We start from the raw sequence: 22,838 nt of genomic DNA, 5'->3' as shown, positions 1-22,838 counted from the left end.
ATAATTACCTGATACATGCATTATCTGAACTCACTTTAACCTTATGGGAATTTCTTCTAAATTTGGAATCTCAAAAAATAAACATTTTTAAGTGGAGTCATCAGTCATTTCTAAATGCTTTGCAATACATTTTAAATGAGAGAAATTAAATATTCTGCTGATTCAAGGCACTAACATCACAAATCCATTCCCACTTGGTTGGCCAACGTATGTCAGAAAAATAACTTTTAGTACAAGATTCAGTTCATCATTCCCTGTAGAACATATAAGAAGTTCCTCTGATAATTTTTCTGGTATTCTTCTCTTTCTTCGCAAAAATAGGAAAATATCTCTGTAACTTATTCTCCTCCAGTAAGAGTCCATGGGAATTGTTGCAAGTGGGCGGTACCCTTCTCTGATCTCCGTGCTACCTCAGCTTCGGGTAACTTTGATACCATTTATCTACTAAGCTGTGCTCATTTAAAAAAAGTAGATCTGTGACAACCACTGCAATATATTAAAAGTGATTTATACAGCTGGCAGCACACTGGAAGTTAAGAACTAACAACATATCAACTCTAACAAAAACACACATTTTTCCACTCTGTGACACAGAAAGTGGACAGCAACATGTGCGATGCACCAAAGATCTAACCCCTAAAGAATCTAATTAGAAAATCAAATATCTGGATAGAATAAGCACATTTCCTCGATAAGCAATTTTAAAAAGAATGTCTTTTCAAGTCTATTTCCAGTTTTACAGTAACCTTTCTTCTTGGGTAGACCATAACAGAATGAGGATTATTCTCAGAAATGTGCTCAGTTATACTTAAATTGTATTTAACCTCTCAGTGATCTCTGCCTTTATTGGCACTGTGAAAAATAAACAGTTGTATCATGCCTTTCTGGACAGTCAGGTTTTATTTACATAGCTTTGAGACAAGGAGACAAAAGACATCCCTTAACAATTGTCTTTTGGCAATGTCAGTTTTGAGTGGAATAAATAATACAAATTTTTATATAGAAAGCGACTTGCAAATATGCATGTAAAAACATATCCATAGACCAATATAAGATACAGTGGCTATGAAGTCTCTTGAAGTACAAATTTATAAACTGACCACCAGACACAGAACTTGGATCCGCAACGGAGAAGAATCATTATTAGCCTGAAAAAAAAAATTAAAATGCCACTGCCACCAACCTGGAAAAAAATCACATAGGAAACAGAAAACAATAATCACCGGAAAACCTGTGTCTTGTAAAGATTTCTTTCCATCAGAAGATGCAGAAACATTTTCCCCCGAGGTGCGAATGAAAACGTTTCTCAAGCACCCCCAGTTTCTTCCCTGCTTTCTCCCCCAGGCGCCAGTGTAGACGGCCGGTATGGACTTTTTTCCAGAGATGAGAAGTCGAAATTTGCACTTTATCGGGAGCGGGTGCACTTTTCCCCCCGGCCCCCCTTTCCTCTGCCTCCAAGATGGTAGGAAAGTTGTCGTTTCGGAGGGCAGAGGAGCGGCTCTCTGGTGTTATGTCCTCGCAGTGCCTGTAGTGGTGCTGTAGGAGGCTGCTGCCTCTTCTTGTGCAGCCCCGGCAGCCCTGCCTTCTTGGCTGGAGAGTATATTCAGGGATTTCCCCTTAATAATCACCGACCCTGGGAGCACTTTTTAGTTTCCAAAATAAAAATATGATCCTCACCCCTCTTGCTTGACAGGGAAAGGCTCTCGCCGGAGCCCAGGGGGGAGCAGTAGCAGCGGCAGCCGAGCTTCCTAGTCCATTGCCAGCGCCTCTCACTCTGATCTGTCAGCCCGGCCGAGGGAAAAGGGGGGAAGGAGAAAAAAAAAAAGCAGCTGAAAGGTAAGCAGAGGCGGCCCCAGGCCCGGCCCACATCCCCGGGCTCCCGTAGGGCGGCGGGCAGGGCCGCGCAGGCAGGGCGGGCGGCGAGCGCGCTTACGTGAGGCCGGGGATCCGCCGGCCCGCGTCAGGCCCCGGGCAGAGAATGAAAGGGTGAGAGGGGCCGGCGCCGGGGTGGCGGGGGCTGGGGGCCGCAGGGCCTGGGGGCGCCCACGGGCGGCGGCGGCGGCGGCAGGCGGGCGGGGGGTCCAGCCGGGGCCCGAGCCGGCCGAGCGGCGCGGCCTGCGCGGGCCCGGGTGGGGGTGTGGGCCGGGGCGGGGGGTTGGGGGGGAGCCGGCTAGGCCTCGGGCCGGCGGGCCCCGCGGCGGCCGCGCCCTGCCCCGGCACCCCGGGCCTCCGCGCGCCCTTCCGGCTCCCCCGGGGCCTCCGGGCGGGACGGCGGCGCTGCGGGGCCCGATCGTGCGCCGGCCGGGAGGCTCCCCCGCGGGGCGGCAGGCCCGGGTTGCCGGGACAGGGGCGTCAGGGCCTAGGAGTGGGGAATGGGCACCCGCCCGGCCCTTCCCCCTGGTCTCTCGCCGACGCCCCCCCACCCTCGATTCCGGTAATAGTTGAATTTATTTATTCCCCTCTGCGCTCTGGGCGGCCAGGCCGGGGCGGGGCGGGCGGCCTGGCGGGCGTGGGGTGGGGTGGAGGGGCGGCGAGGAGTCAGGTGCAGCCGCGGCCCGGAAAGTTTCCTTTTAGGCCCGAATTGGGGGTTGCCCTCCTTTCGGGGAGCCCTGGTCCTAGCGCCCGCGACCCCCGAGGGCGTGGAGGAGAGCACTCGGCTATTTTGCAACTCTTTGCCAGTTCCTGTCCATTGAAGGTACTCCGCCCCTGCACCCCTCGCCCGCGCCCCACCCCACTCCCCGGCGAGCCCTTCCCGGGCTGCAAACTCCTGCCGGTTCCCCAGGAGCCCCCAGGCTGGGGAGAGGGCCTTCTCTGCCCGTTTGGAAAAGTTTTCCAGGGAATTTTCTCAGCTTATTAGTTAGTGACTGGGCTTTTGGTGTGGGAAAGGAGGAGGTAAATTCAGGTGGTATTTCTCCTGGGCTGGCTCTCCTAATCGCCTTTTTAGCCTTTGCTCCAGAAACCGGGGGTGTTCATTTCAGATTAAGCACGCCCCCTCCTTTCCTCTCGGACTCCTCCGGGTCTCAAGCCCCCCTTTCCTGGACGGTCCCCGCACAGGGAAAGACGAAGGGAGCGGTGAGGAGATTGTCATTAGCGGGGGTTCGATTTCTGGAGCAGCCCCCAGACGTGGGAGTTTCCTGTCCTATTTGGTCAGCGTCTGGTGTATCAGACACACGAACGGAACCCGAGGGGGGAGACCCTGGTTGTCAGAACGCTTGGAAGCATTAAAAATTAGGAGGAGGGAGAGGAGGTGGGCAGGGCAGCTTCTGAAACCAGGTCTACAGTTTAAGGATGAGTGACTTATTTATTGTGACAATAACTACTTGGATTAATGTGATATTATGTCCGACCCTAGACATCGAAAAATGGGGATTTTTAAGGAAACTTGTTATTGCCACAACTCAGAAGGGTCTGTGGAAGAGCCCTCAGGGAACTGAACGAAGCTGACACGGTGTGGTTTTGGTATTTTTTTTTTTCCCCTATGTTTAAACGGGTTCAATTTTAGTTTTATTTTGGTGCCACGAGCTTTGCAAGTTGCAAAAACAAACAAACAAACAAAAAAAAGTAAAAAACTTAAATTTCCAGATCTCGATTTCCTGGTTTTCAGGGATGGGATGTTTCCTGTGGCTACACTTAACCACCTTTTGGTTGTCGTCTAGTATGGAAGTGGAAATGTTAAATGTCCCCTGCCCCCACTACCAGCCCCTGGTGTGGGCAAAAGTTTGCAAGTTATTTTTCCTCTTTCGTTTTTTGTTTTTTTTTCCCCCCTTCTTTTTTTAGCGGACCCAGGCCATTATGTTGTGTGTCTGTGTGTGTGTCCTACCCGGTATCAGGCTGTCGTTCATGGGCAGAGGTGTTCCACATTCTGACCACACAGCCCCCCCCACACACACACACCCCCCCCCCCAGCACTGTTACCTAGTGAGAAGCTGGCACTTGAGCAGAGCTATGGATCACCCATGACTTGGTCTGACTCCTGTCGGGCGTGGAAGTGAGACTCCTCCTATGATTCTTCTGTCTCTTTTCCTTTTGTCTGCCTAAAATAAAACTCCTGTTTCTCCACAGTGATAGATATCCAGCCATTTAGCATTTTACTTAAGGAAAGGTTGATATTTGAGGCATGGATTTCATACAAAAATGCAAATTACGCTTAATGGTTGTTCAACTTTATCGATTAATTGAAATTGCTTATTGACTTGGACGTTTTCATGTACTTGTGTACTCAGAATTGTTACTTCTATTATAGCTTGCCCTTATTTTTAGAGCATGTTGGATGGAAGAAATCGTTCAGTGAGTCTCTTTTCCTAGAACATTTTAGGATTAAAAATAAAAATCTTTGCCCCATAATTTGCTAGCTTTAAGGTATATTATCGACTTCACTTTCCCAAGCTTTCAAAAACTGTATGTACAAATCCCAGAGTTTTCTGCTTTTTCCCACCCTGTCCCAAACCTACAGAAATTTCCTAATCTAATTGTGTCATGGGCTACTTTATTCTTGAAGGAATGGAAGATTTGACACTTTTAAAAGTTGTATTTTATTTGAAACTAATAAGAGTTTCAGGGCAAATATTGAGTTAATTTTAGATTGCTAAGGTAATTAATATATGTTTCACTATTAAGTATTTAGTTTCAAAAGTAGATGTTTATTGTAATTTGTAAGTGAAATAATCGCATCTTATTTCTTCTGAAAGATTGTATAAGGAAATGTGTGTAGGCCCCCGCCCCAGCTATTTTCCTCAGTAAATCATATTACTGCTATTTTAGAGAAATGAGATTGTAGTTTATATGGATTTTAAAATTTCAAAGTCAGAGCATTCAAACATGTCCTGTCAAAAAAAGTGCTGATCCATTCATTCTTACCAGAGATGTTCCCTAAGGGTTAGCCGCTCTCACCGTCCAGGTTTGGAACAGTAGTTCTGGGTAATGAGAGGTCATTTATATCTGAATACAGTTAGCAATAGTCTCAGACTTGTAACACCTCATTTCTCCCCCCACACACCTGGGAACTTGTAAACAATAGATGAATGGGTGAGTCTGGGCTGGAAGCAGCAAATTGTCCCCAAAGCAGATACTCTGCTGCTTTGACAATGGAGTCACATTTAAGTCCATTTAACTTATGCTAATACGACTCTGCTTTGCAAAACAAACAGCAATGGAATCTCCTTCCCACTCCATCAGGTACAGGTCTGTCCCAGGGTCCTCCCTGTGATGGCTAGTTTTAGACGATGCTTCTGGCTCTTTGAGACACTTTCAGAGATAACTAGTGACTAAAGCTTCAAGTTAAAACCTTAGGCCTCTGTTCTTTTTCACCTTGCACTTACTATGCCAGGCTTCTTGGTTCTGATTCTTTCCCAGAATGTGATTTGTTTTTGAACAGCTTTTCGGTTAAATTTTAGTTGTCGTGTGGTATCCTGCAGTCAGGCACATTTCGACTGGGCTTTGGGTTCTGATCCCAGCTCTTCCACTGGGAGCGTTACTTAATGTTTAGTTTCTTTATCTGTAAAACGGAAATAGAACATTTTTTGGCGTAAGGATTAGATGAGATGGCCTATGTGCTTGGCTCTTGGTAGGTGCTCATTAACTATTCTAACCCACCTTAACCTTTTTTTTTTTTTTTAAACCATCTAAATACCATTTCTTCTATTTGTTTGCTTTTTTCTGACTACAAGTTATACTAGCTCATATTCACCCCACTCGGCCCTGTCTATCACACTCAGAGGTATAACCACTGTTAACATTTTTGGTTGTGTTTTCTCTCCTTGTGTGATTGGATGTGCACGCAGCTGAATCTTAGGATCTTGCATTTAAGTGTTGTGTAGCTTCGTGTTGGTTAAGTGTTTGGGTTCTGACCTCAGACCAGCCTGGAATCTCACGTGACTTGGACCAATTGACTTAATTTCATTAAGTCTCGGTTTCTTCATCTGTGAAAAGGGGTGATAATAATACCTTTATCATAGGGTTGCCGTGACAGTTAAATGAGGAGTTGCGCATAGTTTTTAAGATGGTGCCTGGTGCGTGACTTTTATATAATGTTTTCCTCTAAAGATTCTTCGTATTATGGATGTGTTTTCAATGTCAAGAAGCTCTTGGCTCCGTATGTATTACCAATACTAAGAATTTAATACTGATACTGTATTTGAGTACAGATAGAATATTAAAATTGCCTTCATGGGGCAAATACCTTTTTGTGCCACTGAAAAGTTAGCAGGATTTTCATAGAAGTTTCAGCAGCTTGATGGTGGTCTAGCCGTTGGATTCTGTGAGTTGGCAGATGTAAAGGACTGGTAAGTACTCCAGTGGGCATCGAAAGCGGGTTTACTTTACTTCCAGCTGCTCCCTTGAAAGCCTTGTAGTTATCTGCCTGCTTGTGTGTGTGTGTTGGGGGGGGGGGGCTGCAGAGCTTTGAGGAAGTCTGTGACTTTGGTGGGCTCACCTTAGGAGGGTGGGATGTTTACCTGGGGTGATGGTGGAAGTTGCCAGAACCAGTGCTGTTTCATTCATTTACCAGATTAGTTTCCTCTTGGTCACTGTGGCCTTGTAATACTGCGACACATTCTCTGCCCTTGAGGAGTTTTTAGTCTAGGGGTGGGGTGGGGGTGGGGAAAGGCTGACATTTACAACATTAAATGATAAGGGATAGATTAGCCTGGAGGAAGAGAACCTATTTATTCTGGCCTAGGGGTAAGCCTCAAAGAAAAGAAGGACTTTCCAGGGTTTCTAGACTTTTAGGGTTTCTGCCCTAAGCGAATGGGAGGAGTTAGAAAGGCATTCGGAGAGGTGGGACCTGCTAGTAGGAATAAATGCCTGAGGACAAAAGAGTATTCTGTGTTGCAAATTGTAGGAGTTGTAGGAATAGGAATAAATAGTGGGAGGGGGAGAGGTCAGCCTGGTCAGGTTCTTGGGAGTTTAAGTGATGGGCTCCAGAGTTTGGATTCCTTTTACATTCGTGAGCAGACCCTGAAGGGCTTTGGCCAAAGAAATTATTTGCGTTTCAGAGGATCTGAGTTGTACAAAGATTGGAGTGAAGGAGAGCAAGACTGGAATAGACCAGAGAGGAAGCTGTTAAGAAGAGATGCAAGGTTTGAACTGAGGCATTGGGAATGACAGTGGAGATGGAGACAAGTCAGTGGACAGGCTGGTCACAGAGGTAAAGTGGTCTGCATAGGTTGGCCAGATGTCGATTTGGGGATCGTGTCATGGAGATGACAGCTAAAGCTGTAGAAGCAGAAACATTTGGCTTAATCTGGTTCTGAAGTCTTTTGGGGGGAATCTGATGGACCCTGGATTCTTCTCCAGAAGAATGCATTTAGGTGTGTTTACGATTCGTACATGTGTTTTGAAACTAAACTTGGGATCATAACCTGTAGTCTTGGGGTAGATGTAGAGTGGAAGATAAAATGAGGGGCTGTAGAAATGTTTTGTTTTATTCACTTTATGTAAAATTTGTGACTTTATCACTGTCATTTCTTTTTTTTTTTTTTTTTTTTAACGTTTATTTATTTTTGAGATAGAGACAGAGCATGAACAGGGGAGGGGCAGAGAGAGAGGGAGACACAGAATCTGAAACAGGCTCCAGGCTCTGAGCTGTCAGCACAGAGCCCGACGCGGGGCTCGAACGGACCGTGAGATCATGACCTGAGCCGAAGTCGGACGCTTAACCGACCGAGCCACCCAGGTGCCCCTATCACTGCCATTTCATAGATGAGGAAACCGATTTATAAAGTGACTTGCTTGAGGTCACGCATCTCTATTTTAACAATTTAATGGGAAATCTGGATTCTTGCCTTTTGAAAATGCTAAGATTTAGAAACCTTGGGTCTGCATTTATCTCTTTTCTTCTTTTTTTTAATATCACAACAACTTGCTAGAACTGGTTTGAGTCAGCCACCTTTAGAGGAGCAAAGTCTGTCCCTGTCCCACCCTTGTGGCCCATTTAGGCGTTTCACCTTGCATCCATCCCTACAAAATAAGAATAAGAAAGTCTTGGGGAACATTGACATTTAAGTGTGGGAGCAAGAGAAAGGAATCCACGAGCTGCCAGAAAGGAGAGCTTTTCAAGAAAGAAAAAGTGGTCAACAGTGTGAAACACTGCAGAGGTTAAGTAAGATAGGGATGGAAAAGTGTATGTGGAATTTAGCAACAAAGAGGCCATTAGTTTCAGGTTCTTAGAACAAAAGAACTTTGAGGACTATAGCTATAACTTAGTTTTTCTTCTGGTCCTGCAATATAGGGTTTCTGTCACAATGGAATGTGACCGTGGCTTGCATAGGGACTCAGAAGCCTTTGTTGTAAAGGTTTATTAAGTGGACCTCATCAATGCTGCAGCCAAATCAAGCACTGCTCATTGAGTTGATGTTTCGCATCACGAGAATATCAGGATATAGTGACTCTATAGAACATAGAAAATATTTTTAACACTGGATTTTTAATGTAGATTATATGGTTTATTCTTAGTGGATTCTGTTACTCTAGCTCCAAGAAGGTGGGAGGCCCTGACTTAATGGAGAATTACACTGTACCATTCAGAAAACCACTAGCAGCTGGAGAGTGCATTTTAGCCCTGCAGATTCTAGATTAAAATGATAATACCAATAAACTACTTCTTACCACTTCTAATAGTAGTTAAGATTAAGTGATTACTATGTGCTGGGTTCCATGCTAAGTACGGTTCATGAAATACCTAATTTAATTCTCCTGAAGGACTCAGTGAGGTGCATACTATTATAGTCCTCTCTTTTACATAGGAGAAAACTGGAACCTAATAACTTGCCCAAGGTCACACACCTAGTACTTAGCAGAACCAGATTGGAGCACCATCTCTGACATGCGCTAGAGCCCAGGAGTACTGACACCTGCCACAGAACTGTCCTTCCCTTTCTAATTAATCAGCCAAGGAATTCAACTAGCTTAAGGGCCATGTTAATTTAAATTCATAATGCAGACTCATTTGTACAGCAAAGTATTTGGCACATAATAGATGCTCAATAAGCATTTATTTGGTTTATTTTCAAGTATTTTAGTTTGAACTTTATGCTGAATATCGTTTATGTTTTGGGGTGATAGGCAATTTTTCTCACTGATCTTTCTCTTCAGATCTCATCAGCGGGAAGATTTTCATTTCCGAGTCTTAATTTTACCGCTTTTCACATTGCTATGTGCGATGTTAGTTTTTTTGTTTTTTTGTTTTTTTGTTTTTTTGTTTTTTTTTTTTTAATCAGTATACTTATCTGTTTAGTATCTCACTACCTTTTGGTGCTCCATGAAGTTGAATGAAAACTTACTTCAGGGGTGCCTGGGTGGCTCATTCGGTTGGGTGTCCGATCTCACAGCTTGTGAGTTCTCATAGCTTGTGAGTCATGATCTCATAGCTTGTGAGTTCGAGCCCCACTTCAGGCTCTGTGCTGACAGCTCAGAGCCTGGAGCCTGCTTCGGATCCTGTGTTTCCCTCTCTCTCTGCCCCTCCCCCACTCACTCTCTCTCTCAAAAGTGAATAAACATTAAAAGAAATTAAAAAAAAAACAAACTTCAAAGAAAGCTTAAGGGGCATTTAGGTGTCTCGGTTGCTTGAGTGTCTGACTCTTGATTTTGGCTCAGGTCCTGACCCCAGGGTCATGGGATCAGTTCAGGTCCCTCCTCAGGCTCCTTGCTGGGTGTGGAGCCTGCTTAAGATTTTCTCTCTCCCTCTGCCCCTCTCACCCACTCATGCACACGTGCTCTCTCTCTCTCTCTCAAAAAAAAAAAAAAAAAAAACCATCATAACAAAAATAATTTTAAAAAGCATAGCATGGGTAGAAAAGTTTTTTGAGCCTTGAAAGTATAGGACTCAGGGATAAGTAAATTTTTTTTTTCATTGTATTAAATATGTTAAGAAAGCTAACATTCTGGGAATTAAAGTGCTCGATTTAAAAAAATTGTAAGGTATGTCGTAAGTCTAGGCTCCTGAAAGGGGCTAAACTATACAATTACAGAGAGCAATTAGGGGAATCTGCTGTGGCAGTGAAATGAACATGCTTCTGAAACATGAGACTCAAAAGAACAGTAATGACATGCAGAGTTTCCGCATGGATGTGGTACAGTGGCAGTCCCAAAGAGAATAATGTTCATATTTTGGTCAGATTGGTTTATGTGTTGCTGTGGGAAGACTGAAAGGGCCATAGGTTGCTTTGTTAAAGGCTTGTCTTTTCTCCCTGCTTAATATCTTCTTCCGCTGTATTTGAAAGAAGAAACTATGGGAAGGAAGTGTTTTCTTTTCCAGTTAAACTCAGCATTATAATATAATACCGAGGAAGGTTGTTTGTTTGTTTGTTTGTTTTTTAAGATTTTATACCTAACCATTATTTCCCACTCTTGAATTCCAGTATGTGGATATGTTTGCTGTTTGCTGTGGAAATACTAATTCTGTGAGACTATTCTCAGTAGTGATTACATTTGCCTTTTAGTAATAAATAACGGCATATATTCTGCTCTCTAGTGTTCAGTTACTTGCATTGTGTTCTTTAAGGGAGCACAGATCCACTTACAGTCCAAACCAGTTATTTCCACAGCAGAAGATAATATCTACTATTGCTGTCAATAAATTGAGTGTGGTTGGGATTTTTTTATCTTTTCCAAGTGATACTGATCATGTGTTAAAATAGAGTTTAGGTATAGTTTTTCTTCTTCATGGATTAGACAGTAATAATTTGGTTAAGACCATTTGGACTTTATACGTTTCCTCTTTATGTCTTACAACAAATGTTAAGGAGTGAAGGCTATGTGAACTTCACCTTTGGAGTTAGGGGTAAATCACGTCAGTTGTAGGAGGCTACATGTAAAAAATGAAAAAAAAAATAGGTTTCTTTTTTTTCTGAGATCTACTTTAGTGCTTTTGTTATGATTTCTTCTTTAATTAAAAACCCATTAATGTAGAGAAGACCAGATGAAGAGTTGTGTCCAGTTTATAGACAAAGTGATTTTGATATTAAATAGTAATTCATTTAGAAGGAAGCTAGATTTCAAAGCACAGGGCCATTCTCCTCCAACATTCTTTCCTTTTATGGTATATAAAGTGAGTCTGAATACATTAGGGAATTGGAAATATTAAGTATGAAGATTAAATTGAGCATTTAAAAGAGGGATTTGAAAATGGCGAAGTGTTGATTGTTCAAAACGTAGAATGATATAGAGTTGGTTTTTAGTGGAACTTTAAAATATTAAAAATCAAAGAAATGGGAAGAAAAATTGATCACAGGTAGATAGAAAAAAATTAAGGTTAAATAGAAGTTGTTTCTAAGATGTTGAAATTAAACACCATTCTGTAATGTCTTAGAGGTCCTTGGCAAGAGCTTTGGCACCTTGTGGCAAATACTGAAGAGGGCAGGTGGGTAGACAGTGAATTCTTTGAGTTAGAAAGAATCTGAATATGGGGTGCATGGGTGGCTCCGTTGGTTAAGTGTTGGCCTCTTGATTTTGCCTCGAGTTCTCTCCTGGTAGTGAGATGGAGCCCTTGTGGGGCTCTGGGCCTAGTGTGGAGCCTGCTTAGGGTGCTCACCACCACGCTGCCCCTCCCCTGCTCGCGGGCAAGCTCTCTTTCTCTCAAAAAAAAAAAAAAAGAAAAGAAAAAAAAAGGTTGAATTGGCAGATTTGAAGGCATTCTTACTTATATTATTTTAAAATGTTTTTTTGGGTTTTTTTGGTTTTTGTTTCTTTTTATTTTAGAGAGAGCATGCATGTGCATGGGGGAGGGGCAGAAGGAGAGAGAGAATCTCAAGCAGGCCTCACTCTCAGCACAGAGCCCTTTGCAGGGGAGCCAGAAGTGGGGCTGGATCCCATGACCCTGGTATCACGACCTGAGCCTAAATCTAGTGTTGGACGCTCGCAAGTGTCTTACCCTCAACCAACTGAGCCACCCAGGTATCCCAGAATAGTGTTAGACTTACAGAAAAATTACAAGGTCACTTTTTTCTTACTTTATTTATTATTACTATTTTTTAAATGTTTATCTATTTTTGAGAGAGAGAGCGCAAGCAAGGGAAGGGCAGAGAAAGAGGGAGACACAGAATCGGAAGCAGGCTCCAGGCTCTGAGCTCTAGGCACAGAGCCCGATGCGGGGCTCAAACCCACGAGCTGTGACATCGTGACCTGAGCTGAAGTTGGACACTTAACCGACTGAGCCACCCAGGCGCCCCCTTTCTTACTTATTTTTTAAACATTATTTGCTGAATAGACATTGGGTGCCACTTTATATGATATCTATTTGATGTTACTTCATAAAAACTTTAAAGTTTCTGTATTTTTTTTTTTTAATTTTTTTTTCAACGTTTATTTATTTTTGGGACAGAGAGAGACAGAGCATGAACAGGGGAGGGGCAGAGAGAGAGAGAGGGAGACACAGAATCGGAAACAGGCTCCAGGCTCTGAGCCATCAGCCCAGAGCCCGACGCGGGGCTCGAACTCATGGACAGCGAGATCGTGACCTGGCTGAAGTCGGACGCTTAACCGACTGCGCCACCCAGGCGCCCGTCTGTATTTTTTTTTAAGGTTTATTTTTGAGAGAGAGAGAGAGAGAGAGACAGACAGCACGAGTGGGGGAGGGGCAGAGAGAGAGGGAGACAGAATCTGAAGCAGGCTCCAGGCTCTAAGCTGTCAGCACAGAGCCCAACGTGGGGCTCGAACTCATAGACTGTGAGATCATGACTTGAGCAAAAGTTGGACTTTTAACCAACTGAGCCACCCAGGCGCCCCTAAAGTTTCTAGATTATACTAACTTTCTCTTGGTATATGACTGTGGCTATTAGAAATTACTGTATAGACTGTCCGAAGTACCAGTTTAGTGATTTTAAATTATTTAATGATCCCTGGGTGAATTGTAACCTCTGTTTTAGGTAGACCACCTGGAATTAAGAATTACTGTCACAGAAGCTATTTATGTAAGCGGCACCTATTTATTGAGCACCTGTTAACTTCTGGGCACTGTGCTAGGCCCTGGGATATAATGATGAACAGAAAATGGTTTGTCCATCTGGGAACTTATTTTTTAGGAGAGAAGACAGCAGAATAGGCAGTTACAGTGGAATGTGATGATCACTGAAACAGGGAAATGCATGGAATACCTCAGAGGAGCATGTACCTAACCCAGCCTTTGGGAATCTGTAGGTGGCCATGACTAAGCTGGCTTCTGAAGGATTGGACTAGGTCTGGCCCCAGGTGGGAGCACGAACAGGGAAGATGTCCACTGCTCTAGACAGAGGGAGCAGCTTCTTAGATTTGATGAGACTAGAGGAGCTTGGGCCGCTCAGCTGTCATGAGGGCCTCCAATTGTACACTTCCTTTTGAGTGCATCTTGTCTCATAGGCGATATCATCTAAAGGCAAAAATTATGTCTTTTTTCTAAATTTAGGTTTTTATCTTAATTCCATTTAGTTAACACAGTGTTATATTAGTTAAAAATTGTGTCTTTTACTATTTTCCACAGCTTCTGAGAAAATGATGAACTTTTCACAAGTGATTAGTAAATACTTGCCATTAAAGCTAGAGTCGTGGATTTCACATAGTGAAATGAATTGAATCAACTTTATTAACTATTTATTTTTAAATAAATACAGTTTATTTATTTTGAGAGAGAGACACACAGAGAGAGAGAGGGAAAGAGAGAAAATCCCAAGCAGGCTCTGCACTGAGAGTGCAGAACCCAATCAATGCAGGGCTCGAACTGCCGAACCATGAGATCATGACCTGAGCCAAGGTTGGATACTTAACTGACTGAGCCACCCAGGCGCCCCAAGTTTATTAACTTTTTAAATAGCATATTGATTCTTTTTTTTTTTTTTTTTTTAATTTTTTTTTTCAACGTTTTTATTTATTTTTGGGACAGAGAGAGACAGAGCATGAACAGGGGAGGGGCAGAGAGAGAGGGAGACACAGAATCGGAAACAGGCTCCAGGCTCCGAGCCATCAGCCCAGAGCCCGACGCGGGGCTCGAACTCACAGACCGTGAGATCGTGACCTGGCTGAAGTCGGACGCTTAACCGACTGCGCCACCCAGGCGCCCCGCATATTGATTCTTTAAAATAAAAAATAATTGATTACAGAAGCAATGGATTTCTTACAAAAAATTGGGTAATACATTTGTTTTATGATTTTGGTTTTATTTTGATATATTTTACCATACAGAATTTTAAAATATAAAGAGTACTGACATCTTTGTTCTCTTCAAACCAACTAGAAGTAACAAGGAGCGTGAGAAACAAAAGCAACTCATTCTTTGGTAACTAACAAAACCTTATAACCAGAATAAGTGAATGAGTGCTGGTAAGTGCAGTGAAAATTGAGTCAAGGTAAGAGCATGCCGGGAGAGCGTGATCTCAGGCAAAGTGAGGATGCAGCTTTCTCCCAAATAGCTGACACACCTTGGGAGCAAAACCAATAACCTGCATATGTGGAATGGCAGAGTTGGTATGTACATTGGGCTCCCTGAATGGCCAGAGGGAGGGCTGAATTATGGACTGCAGTGATACTGTTTTTGCGAGAAGTTTAGAGTAGAGGAGAAACTGGAAGCACCTATCTTTACAGCTGCTGATCTTGGTCCACTGAAGAGAAATGAAGCCTGCATTATCATCCCCTGAAAATCTATGGCCTTTGGGCCTCTGTGAGTTGGGGAGACAAGTTCAGCATTGAGTCAAGCTTCAAGGGAAGAGTGTTGGTGATAATCATTTCCAGAAAGAGCCCAGCAAGTGAAAATTATGAACATAGTTCCCTATGGTGACAGGTGGTGTGTGGAGTTGGGGGTGAGTTGGGGTGAGATGGCTTCTCTGAAGCAGGAGTTTAAAGAGGAGACAAAGCTCAAGAAATCAATGATAAGACAGTGGGAAGAGGTAAGAGTGAGCTGATAGAACAGGTTACAAAAGAAAAAAATATATGCGTAGTTATTATAGAAATGAAGGTCACTTTCAAAGCATCAGATACACTCTTGTTGGGAATAATGGAGGTAAGCTTGAGAGATTTGAGCAATCCAAAATGGAAAAAGTAAAAGGGAGTGATAGATACGGAGCATGGTAAATCTAACATACCAATAATTGATAACCCCTGAAGAATAGAATCATTGAAACAGAAAGAACTTACCAAGACATTAAGGAAGAGTTTCCCCTAATAAAAGACTTGAAATTCTAGAATGGTTTCTAATCTTTAAATGTAAAGACTTATTATTAAGTCAAAATGGAAAAAAAAAAAATACACAAGGTCACTAGACAAAAAAAATATGACCCAGGAATTTTATGTCCAGGTAAGCTATCGTGTAAGTATAATATCAATTGACACATATTTCCGAACAGAAAAAGCACAGCATAGTTCTCCTAAGTCAGCCCTGCAGGGTGCGGGGCAAGGCTGGAGAAGGGAGGTGACTGTATTATAAACTACTGAATTAATAGATGAATTGAACACTAAGTTAAAAGGATTAGTGATTAGCATTAAATAAATGTAAGTGTAAATATAATGTTATAAACTATGGCAGTACAGAAATATAAGGGAAAAATTGGAGATTGGGTAGTTACAAAATGAAAATAGAGAAGAATATGGTATATAATACATATATGTGTTAATCAACTATTTAATGTTATTAGTAAGACTTCCAGTCAACAGTAGGCTATTAGTAGGTAAGTTTTTGGGAAGTAAAAAGTTATATATAGATTTTTGACTATGTAGGGTGTTGGTGCACCTAACTCTCACATTATTCAGAGGGTCAATCATATACCAATTTCTTTTCTTAGTGTGGAGTGAAGAGATGTTATCTAAAGGGCACAGACTATAAATCTTCCAGGAAAACAGACTATATAGTGAAATTTTTAATAAAAAATTAAAAGCTAAAAGCAATACAAAAAAAATAAAATTAGGACAAACTACTTGTCATGTAAATAAATATAAAATTATAAATTAGATACTACTCATTTATTAGAAGAAAATGACAGATTGGGACAAAAAAGTTACATCCATTAAGAGATGCATCTGAAAAGGGACCAGCAAATAATATTTTAGAGATTGATTGATTTAGTGAGTTTTTTAAGTGTCATGACCATACGATCTCTTTTGTAACTACTCAGCTCTATTACGATGTGAAGGCAGCCATAGACAGCATGTAAAATGAATGAACAGGACAGTGTTCCAGTAAAACTATTTACAAAAACAGGTAGTGGGCCAAATTTGTCCTTTAAGCCAGTTTGCTGACCCATGATCTAAAACTGTGCTTTAGAAAACTTAAAAGTAAAAGGTAATAGCATGATATACGGAATAGCAAACGGCACACCATGGAAACAATGAATACTTTTTCAAGCATACCCTATTACAGCCCAGAGAAAATATCAGTCAAATCCAAAAAGCAGAGATATATCCATATTCTCCTTATTCTTATAGAACTAAAGCGAAGGAAAGCATAAAACTCTGCCAGCTGAGACAATTAAACAACTCTTGGGCTAAAGGAAAAATTGAAAAATCAAATCCGTATCAACTAGTAATACCAATCATCAGAATTCTGTGTGTTCTTACGGAATATGGCTAAAGTCGTACTCAGCGGAAAATTCATAGATATAAGTAAATTACTAAAGAAAAGAATGATAGAGGAGAAGAATTCATCCCAAGAAGTTACAAAATAATAATAATAAAATGGAAAGAAAGCAGAAAGGAGGTATTAGCAAATATAAAAGCAGAAATTGATGGATTTAGAAAACATACTTGGAGGTATTAATAAATCTAAGAGATTTGAACCTTTCTTTTAAGATGTTGGTAACAGTTTTAAACAGATAAACCCCCATTGAGCCTAATCATGAGCAAAGGGAGAAAGCACGAGTCACCTGTGTACGAACAGACGCAGAGTCAGAGAATGCATCACGGATATTTAGGAAATTAAATGTAAGTGGTCCTATTGCTAAATTGCGTGCAGGTAAGTATGAAAACCTGATCTACACAAAAAAGCACGAGGCCCAGGCATCCTTCTAAGAAACATAACTGCAGTGCTTTTTAACTTGTTCTGGTACATAGGAAAAGAGATTTGCTAAGTTATTTTTTGAAATATTATTTTGATACCAAATTCTGAAAAAGCACACAAAAACTAAACACTAGACCAGTCTCAAATTACAAAAATCCTAAAAATTAGCAAGTGTGATTTAGTGACGCATGAAAAGAATAATACTTGATGACCAGGTTGCCTTCATCCCAGGATGAAGTGTCAGGAAATCAGGAAATACTAAATACATCACTAATGAGAAATACTAAGTGCCGTGTTTTTAAAAGTATAAAAGAGAAAAATGATTTTCTCTTGAGAAGCTGAAAAAGAATTTGGTAAAATTAACGATCAGTTCTGAGTTTATTTTAAAAAAGAAACAACTCTTTATTTGTTTTTTAATGTTTATTTTTGAGAGACAGAGCATGAGCAGGGGAGGGGCAGAGGAAGGAGGAGACACAGAATCCGAAGCAGGCTCCAGGCTCTGAGCTGTCAGCACAGAGCCCAACGCAGGGCTCATCATGACCTTAGCACAAGTCGGACACTCGACCGACTGAGCCACCCAGGTGCCCCTAAACAACTCTTAATAGGAATTACTTGATACTTCTTAACATGATAGGAAATATGTCTTATAAAAAGTTTGCATTATTCCTACTGTTGACAGTAAGCAATTCTCATTTAACAGGAGTAACAGTTGTTGTCATTATTATTAGCATCATTCCAGCAGTTCTAGCCAATTCAAATAGAGAAAAAAAGATGTATAAAAATAGGAAAGAAAGGAGAAATCATCAATCTACACAGATGTGATTGTTAACCTAGAATATGTCTTAAAAGTGAAGGTGGTCCATCATATCCCTCCATCCCTGCCCTCAGTCTTGTTCTGTTATTTATTAAAAATTTTTTTTAATGTTTATTTATTTTTGAGAGAGACAGAGACAGAATGCAAGTGGGTTAGGGGCAGAGAGAGAGGGAGACACAGAATCTGAAGTAGGCTCCAGGCTCTGAGCTGTCAGCACAGAGCCCAACACGGGGCTCAAACTCAACAAGCTGTGAGATCATGACCTGAGCTGAAGTTGGACGCTCAACCGACTGAGCCACCCAGGTGTCCTTTCTTTCTATTATTTATAAAATATTCTCATGCAGCTAGATACATTGGCTGCTTTTTCACAATGGCAATCAAATTAGTTCTATAAATTACTTTTTTCACTTATATCCAGTGTATTTTCCCCCTGAAGTTCACAGAGGTTTACTTGAACTAATTTATGAAATATTTATGTTGACCAGGTGGATGAGGAAGCCAAAGAGAGAGTATAAAAATGAAACAGCATGAGTTTGCTTTGAAATATTTCCTGTCCTGAACATCTAGACCTTTAGGACAGTTAAATTAAAATTTTTAATACAACTTTTCCTTGTATCCTAATAAAGTGAAAAGGGAAAGTTCTTATTTAAAAAAAAATTTTTAAAGTTTTTATTTTATTTATTTTTGAGAGAGAGCAGGGGAAGGACAGTGAATTTCAAGCAGGCTCTGCACTGTCAGTGCAGTGCTTCACGTGGGGCTCGAACTCCCGAAGAGTGAGATCAGGACTTGAACCGAAACCAAGAGCCAGACATTTAACTGATTGAGCCACCCAGGCACCTCTTGACATTTTTTTAAGGTTTATTTATTTATTTTGAGAGAGAGCCAGCATGAGTGGGGGAGGGGTAGAGAGGGGGTGAGAGAGAATCCTAAGCAGGCTCCCCACTGTCGGTGCAGAGGCCTACGTGGAGGCTCCAGCACACAATCCAGGAGACACATGACCTGAGATGAAAGCAAGGGTTGGTCCCTCAACTGACTGAGCCACCCAGGCTCCCCAAAGCATTGGCATTTTTAAATTTTATTTTATTTTTTATTTTTTAAAATTTACATCCAGATTAGCATATAGTGCAACAATGATTTCAGGAGTAGATTCCTTAGTGCCCCTTCCCCATTTAGCCCATCCCCCTCCTGTGACCCCTCCAGTAACCCTCAGTTTGTTCTCCGTATTTATGAGTCTCTTCTGTTTTGTCCCCCTCCCTGTTTTTATTTTTGTTTCCCTTCCCTTAGGTTCATCTGTTTTGTCTCTTAAAGTCCTCATATGAGTGAAGTCATATTTGTCTTTGACTAATTTCACTTAGTATAATACCCTCCAGTTCCATCCACGTAGTTGCAAATGGCAAGATTTCATTCTTTTTGATTGCCGAGTAATACTTCATTGTATATATATATATATACCACGTCTTCTTTATTCATTCATCCATTGTTGGCCATTTGGGCTCTTTCCATACTTTGGCTATTGTGGATAGTGCTGCTATAAACATGGGGGTGCATGTGTCCCTTCAAAACAGCACACCTGTATCCCATGGATAAATGCCTAGTAGTGCAACTGCTGGGTCGTAGGGTAGTTCTATTTTTAGTTTTTTGAGGAACCCCCCATACTGTTTTCCAGAGTGGCTGCACCAGCTGGCATTCCCACCAACAATGCAAAAGAGATCTTCTTTCTCCGCATCCTTGCCAACGTCTGTCGTTGCCTGAGTTGTTAATGTTGCCATTCTGACAGGTGTAAGGTGGTATCTCATTGTGGTTTTGATTTGTAGTTCCCTGATGATGAGTGATGCTGAGCATTTTTTCATGTGTCGGTTGGCCATCTGGATGTCTTCTTGGGAGAGCATGGACATTTTTTTGTTTGTTTGTTTTAAGTTTGTTTATTTTGAGGGAAAGAGCCAGTGGGGGAGGGGCAGGGAGAGAGGGAGAGAATTCCAAGCAGGCTTGAACTCACAACCTATGAGATCATGACCTGAGCCGGAGTTGGAAGCTTAACCAACTGAGCCACACAGGCGCCCCAGCATTGACATTTTTTAGTAACTCCTATTTGTTCAGTGCTTGATACTTGGTGGGTTGTGTGCTCTGTTATCTACTTGATCCTTAGAGCAACGTGATGGTAACATAGCTACTACTATTAACCCCTATTTTGCATATGAGAAAACTGAGCGTTTATTATTTGTTCAAGGTAACACTGAAAGTAGCAGATTTTGGCAAACCTGTCTTCTGAGTCCTTTAAGTATTTATGTATCTTGTCATTTATTGGTGTAAGGAATTTCCTATTCAGTTTTGTAAAGAAGAGAGTATTTCTTGAGTTTTTCTGTAGCTAGGATCCAAGCTATTTCATCAGCCATCTGGGTGACTTTTGGGTTCTGGAGAAAGTGTTAGACCACATCAGCCCACATATAGTCCTGACTTGACAAATCAGTTGACTCAGTTTCATTGTAGACTATATGGAGTTACAATATGTAAATGTTCCTGTTGGACATTTTGTGTGTAGAGAGGTAGTGGGCATTATGTGATTTCTAACTTGCATTTTGTTTACTAAAACTCCAGAATCTTAGAAGTCATGATTCTTAGACTATTTAGTGTAGTTGGGAGCAGCGTTTATGGATAGCAGTGCGCTGAATGGTAGCAGTGTATTGGGTGAAGAGCCTTTGGGCTCAAGAAGTTTATAGTTTGGATGGGATAAATGTGGAAAATATTACAGGCAAAATGACTTTTAAAATAGGGATTGCCTCCTTTTTTTTTGTATTTCATAGGAACATTTGTTGCAAATTGCCAAATATTTTGCCAACATATCAAAAAATGTTGAATTTCTGAGGGAAGTTTTAGGTCTGTAGGTTCATTCTACTGGTATTGTGAAAAGATCTGGGCTCTGAAAACAGATGCAGCAATCAGCCACCAGTAATGAAATAAAAAAGACCTGCCACCTTATGACATCTGTTTATGACATTTGTAACTTTGAGGTACTTACAACACTTAATCAGAGTAAAAGTTATTTAGTTCAATTTGGAGGGATAAGGTAACTTGATATTTTATCATGTCTCTTATTATTTGAATTTAATGTCGGGATGATGGATTACAATGAAGAATCCATCCCATTAGGAAGGGTGACATCCTAGAATTTCACTTCCCAGGTGAGCAAGCTTTTCATGTTCCTATTTGTTAACTAGGCCTTTTGATATTTTTGTAGACAATCTGCTTCATCTTGATTCTGCAGCATTCCAAACTGTGGTATCCTTGGGGTTCTCTTAACATTGCTATGGTGCAGAAGATTTAAAATCAGGTATGGCTGTGGGGCCAGAAGTCCCTCAGTGAAATTCTCAACTTAAATCTGCCTTATACTCTCTGATTTATCATTTGGGTTTCTTTTTTTGTGGTGGTCTTTTAGCTGATGTTCACAAGGAATAGAGTCACGTGATGTATGAAGGGAAACATATACACTTCTCTGAGGTTGACAATAAGCCCTTGTGCTCATATAGCCCCAAACTGTGCAAGCAGCGGCGACTCAACGGCTACGCTTTCTGTATCAGACACGTTCTGGAGGACAAGACTGCCCCCTTCAAGCAATGTGAATATGTGGCCAAATATAACAGCCAACGCTGCACCAACCCAATCCCCAAATCAGAGGATCGTAGGTAAGAGCTAATAGTGGGAATCCATCTTTGCTTTAATTCGTAGGCTTGGAATTTTTCTTGTCTATTTTTTTCTTAATGTGGTGAATTTAAACATTGAGTTCCAGGGGTAATCTAAGTAAACCTTGGAATGCTTCTGAAGATGAGAGATGGCGGTTTTTAAAAAATGGGGTAGTAAACTTGGGGAATTATTTGAAAAGTATGTTTGAGTGTTTTTATTGATGCAATAGACTTTAAAAGAATTTTTCCCTCAGTTGTTGCTTGTGTTTGGTTTGCAGTCCTACAAAGTAAGTCCTGATTTTGATAGAAATCTGGTTAAACAACAGAAATTATAGGAACTACTTAGGTGTTGTAATTAACAATAATAATTTTGGAATTTTAAAATCTGTGCTTGAAAGGTAGCAAAGGGTATGTACTTCTTGAAAATTATTCAAAAGAATGATTACTTGAATTATATTTATTTTCTATCAGACTTCTAAGCAGTGTTTGGCATTGTTTTATATTGTTGCCTCTTTTGGTTAAAAGAGTTCCATATAAAGTATGTTTACTATAATTGAAAAATGATATTTTCATTAGTATGAGTAGGCTTTATCACTAGGATTGTGAATTTTTACTTGGCTGAATTAAACATGGAGGTGTTTTTAGAGGAGTCTTATGATGGTTATTCATCATTCATATTCTTAGGAAAATTCACACTATTTCCCATATAATCTCTTTTTTTTCCTCTTATAGCCTCTTTTTCATGTTTCTTTTTCTTCACTTCTCCAGAAACCATGTGGATCATTGCAGGATGTCACAGGGAGATAACACGATTATTTTCCCAAAAGTTTCAAATACTTGTTATCTTTAGGTAGAAAATGTGAACTTTTTACTTCTATCTTTAAAATATGTGTGTGTGTGTGTGTGTGTATGTATACACACATGTATATATATATATATATATACACACACATCTATATACACACATGTATATACATATATACACACACACACACATATATATATATCCTTGTTCCTATACATAAGCAATTGTCACCTGCATACATTGGTTGAAAAGAAACCATGTATTTTATATGTCATGGTGAACAATTTTTACACTTTCAGGATGAAATAGATAATTTGTGTTGATAGACCTCTCACCAAAATGAGTATAGCACCATGTGGTGATTTGGGAATACTCTCTGAGAATTTCTAATGAGCACTTAAAGCTTCACATGACAATACCTGAAAATTTGAAGCAGCTGCTCAGGGAGACAAGGAATAAAATTTTAATCTCAGATGAGAAAGGGACCACTGTTCCTGGCTAACCATATGGGTCCAGTTGGTTTTAGCAGACTTAACATGCCCACTTCTTCTTACCCGCCCTTTTTTAACTTGAAGAATTGATGAACTTGGA

The 22,838-nt window shown here is 41.1% G+C and overlaps 1 protein-coding gene across 8 annotated transcripts in view; it reads left to right on the top strand.

Moving 5' to 3' along the window:
- The first annotated feature begins 1,700 nt into the window (after nt 1-1,700).
- Nucleotides 1,701-22,838, top strand: part of INO80D (INO80 complex subunit D) — a 73,910-nt gene continuing 52,772 nt past the window's right edge. Inside the window, exons 1-3 of one of the 8 annotated variants that reach the window (XM_086719424.1) lie at nt 1,702-1,836; nt 21,001-21,093; nt 21,290-21,445. Coding sequence is in view for 5 of the 8 variants with exons in the window: in XM_086719421.1 (XP_086575547.1) it covers nt 21,228-21,445 (218 nt within the window). In the remaining 3 variants the exon portion in view is untranslated. Of the gene's footprint in view, nt 1,987-2,294; nt 2,435-2,508; nt 2,696-21,000; nt 21,094-21,198; nt 21,446-22,838 lie in introns of those variants that run through there. The other 7 variants (XM_086719417.1, XM_086719422.1, XM_086719418.1 and 4 more) reach the window with 7 other exon arrangements.

The sequence above is a fragment of the Puma concolor genome, chromosome C1 (genome assembly GCF_028749965.1).
Source record: "Puma concolor isolate L17-30 chromosome C1, mPumCon1.1.hap2, whole genome shotgun sequence".
NCBI lineage: Eukaryota > Metazoa > Chordata > Mammalia > Carnivora > Felidae > Puma > Puma concolor.
The sequence above is the reverse complement of the archived record's forward strand: the minus strand, read 5'-3'. Positions and strand labels throughout refer to the sequence as shown.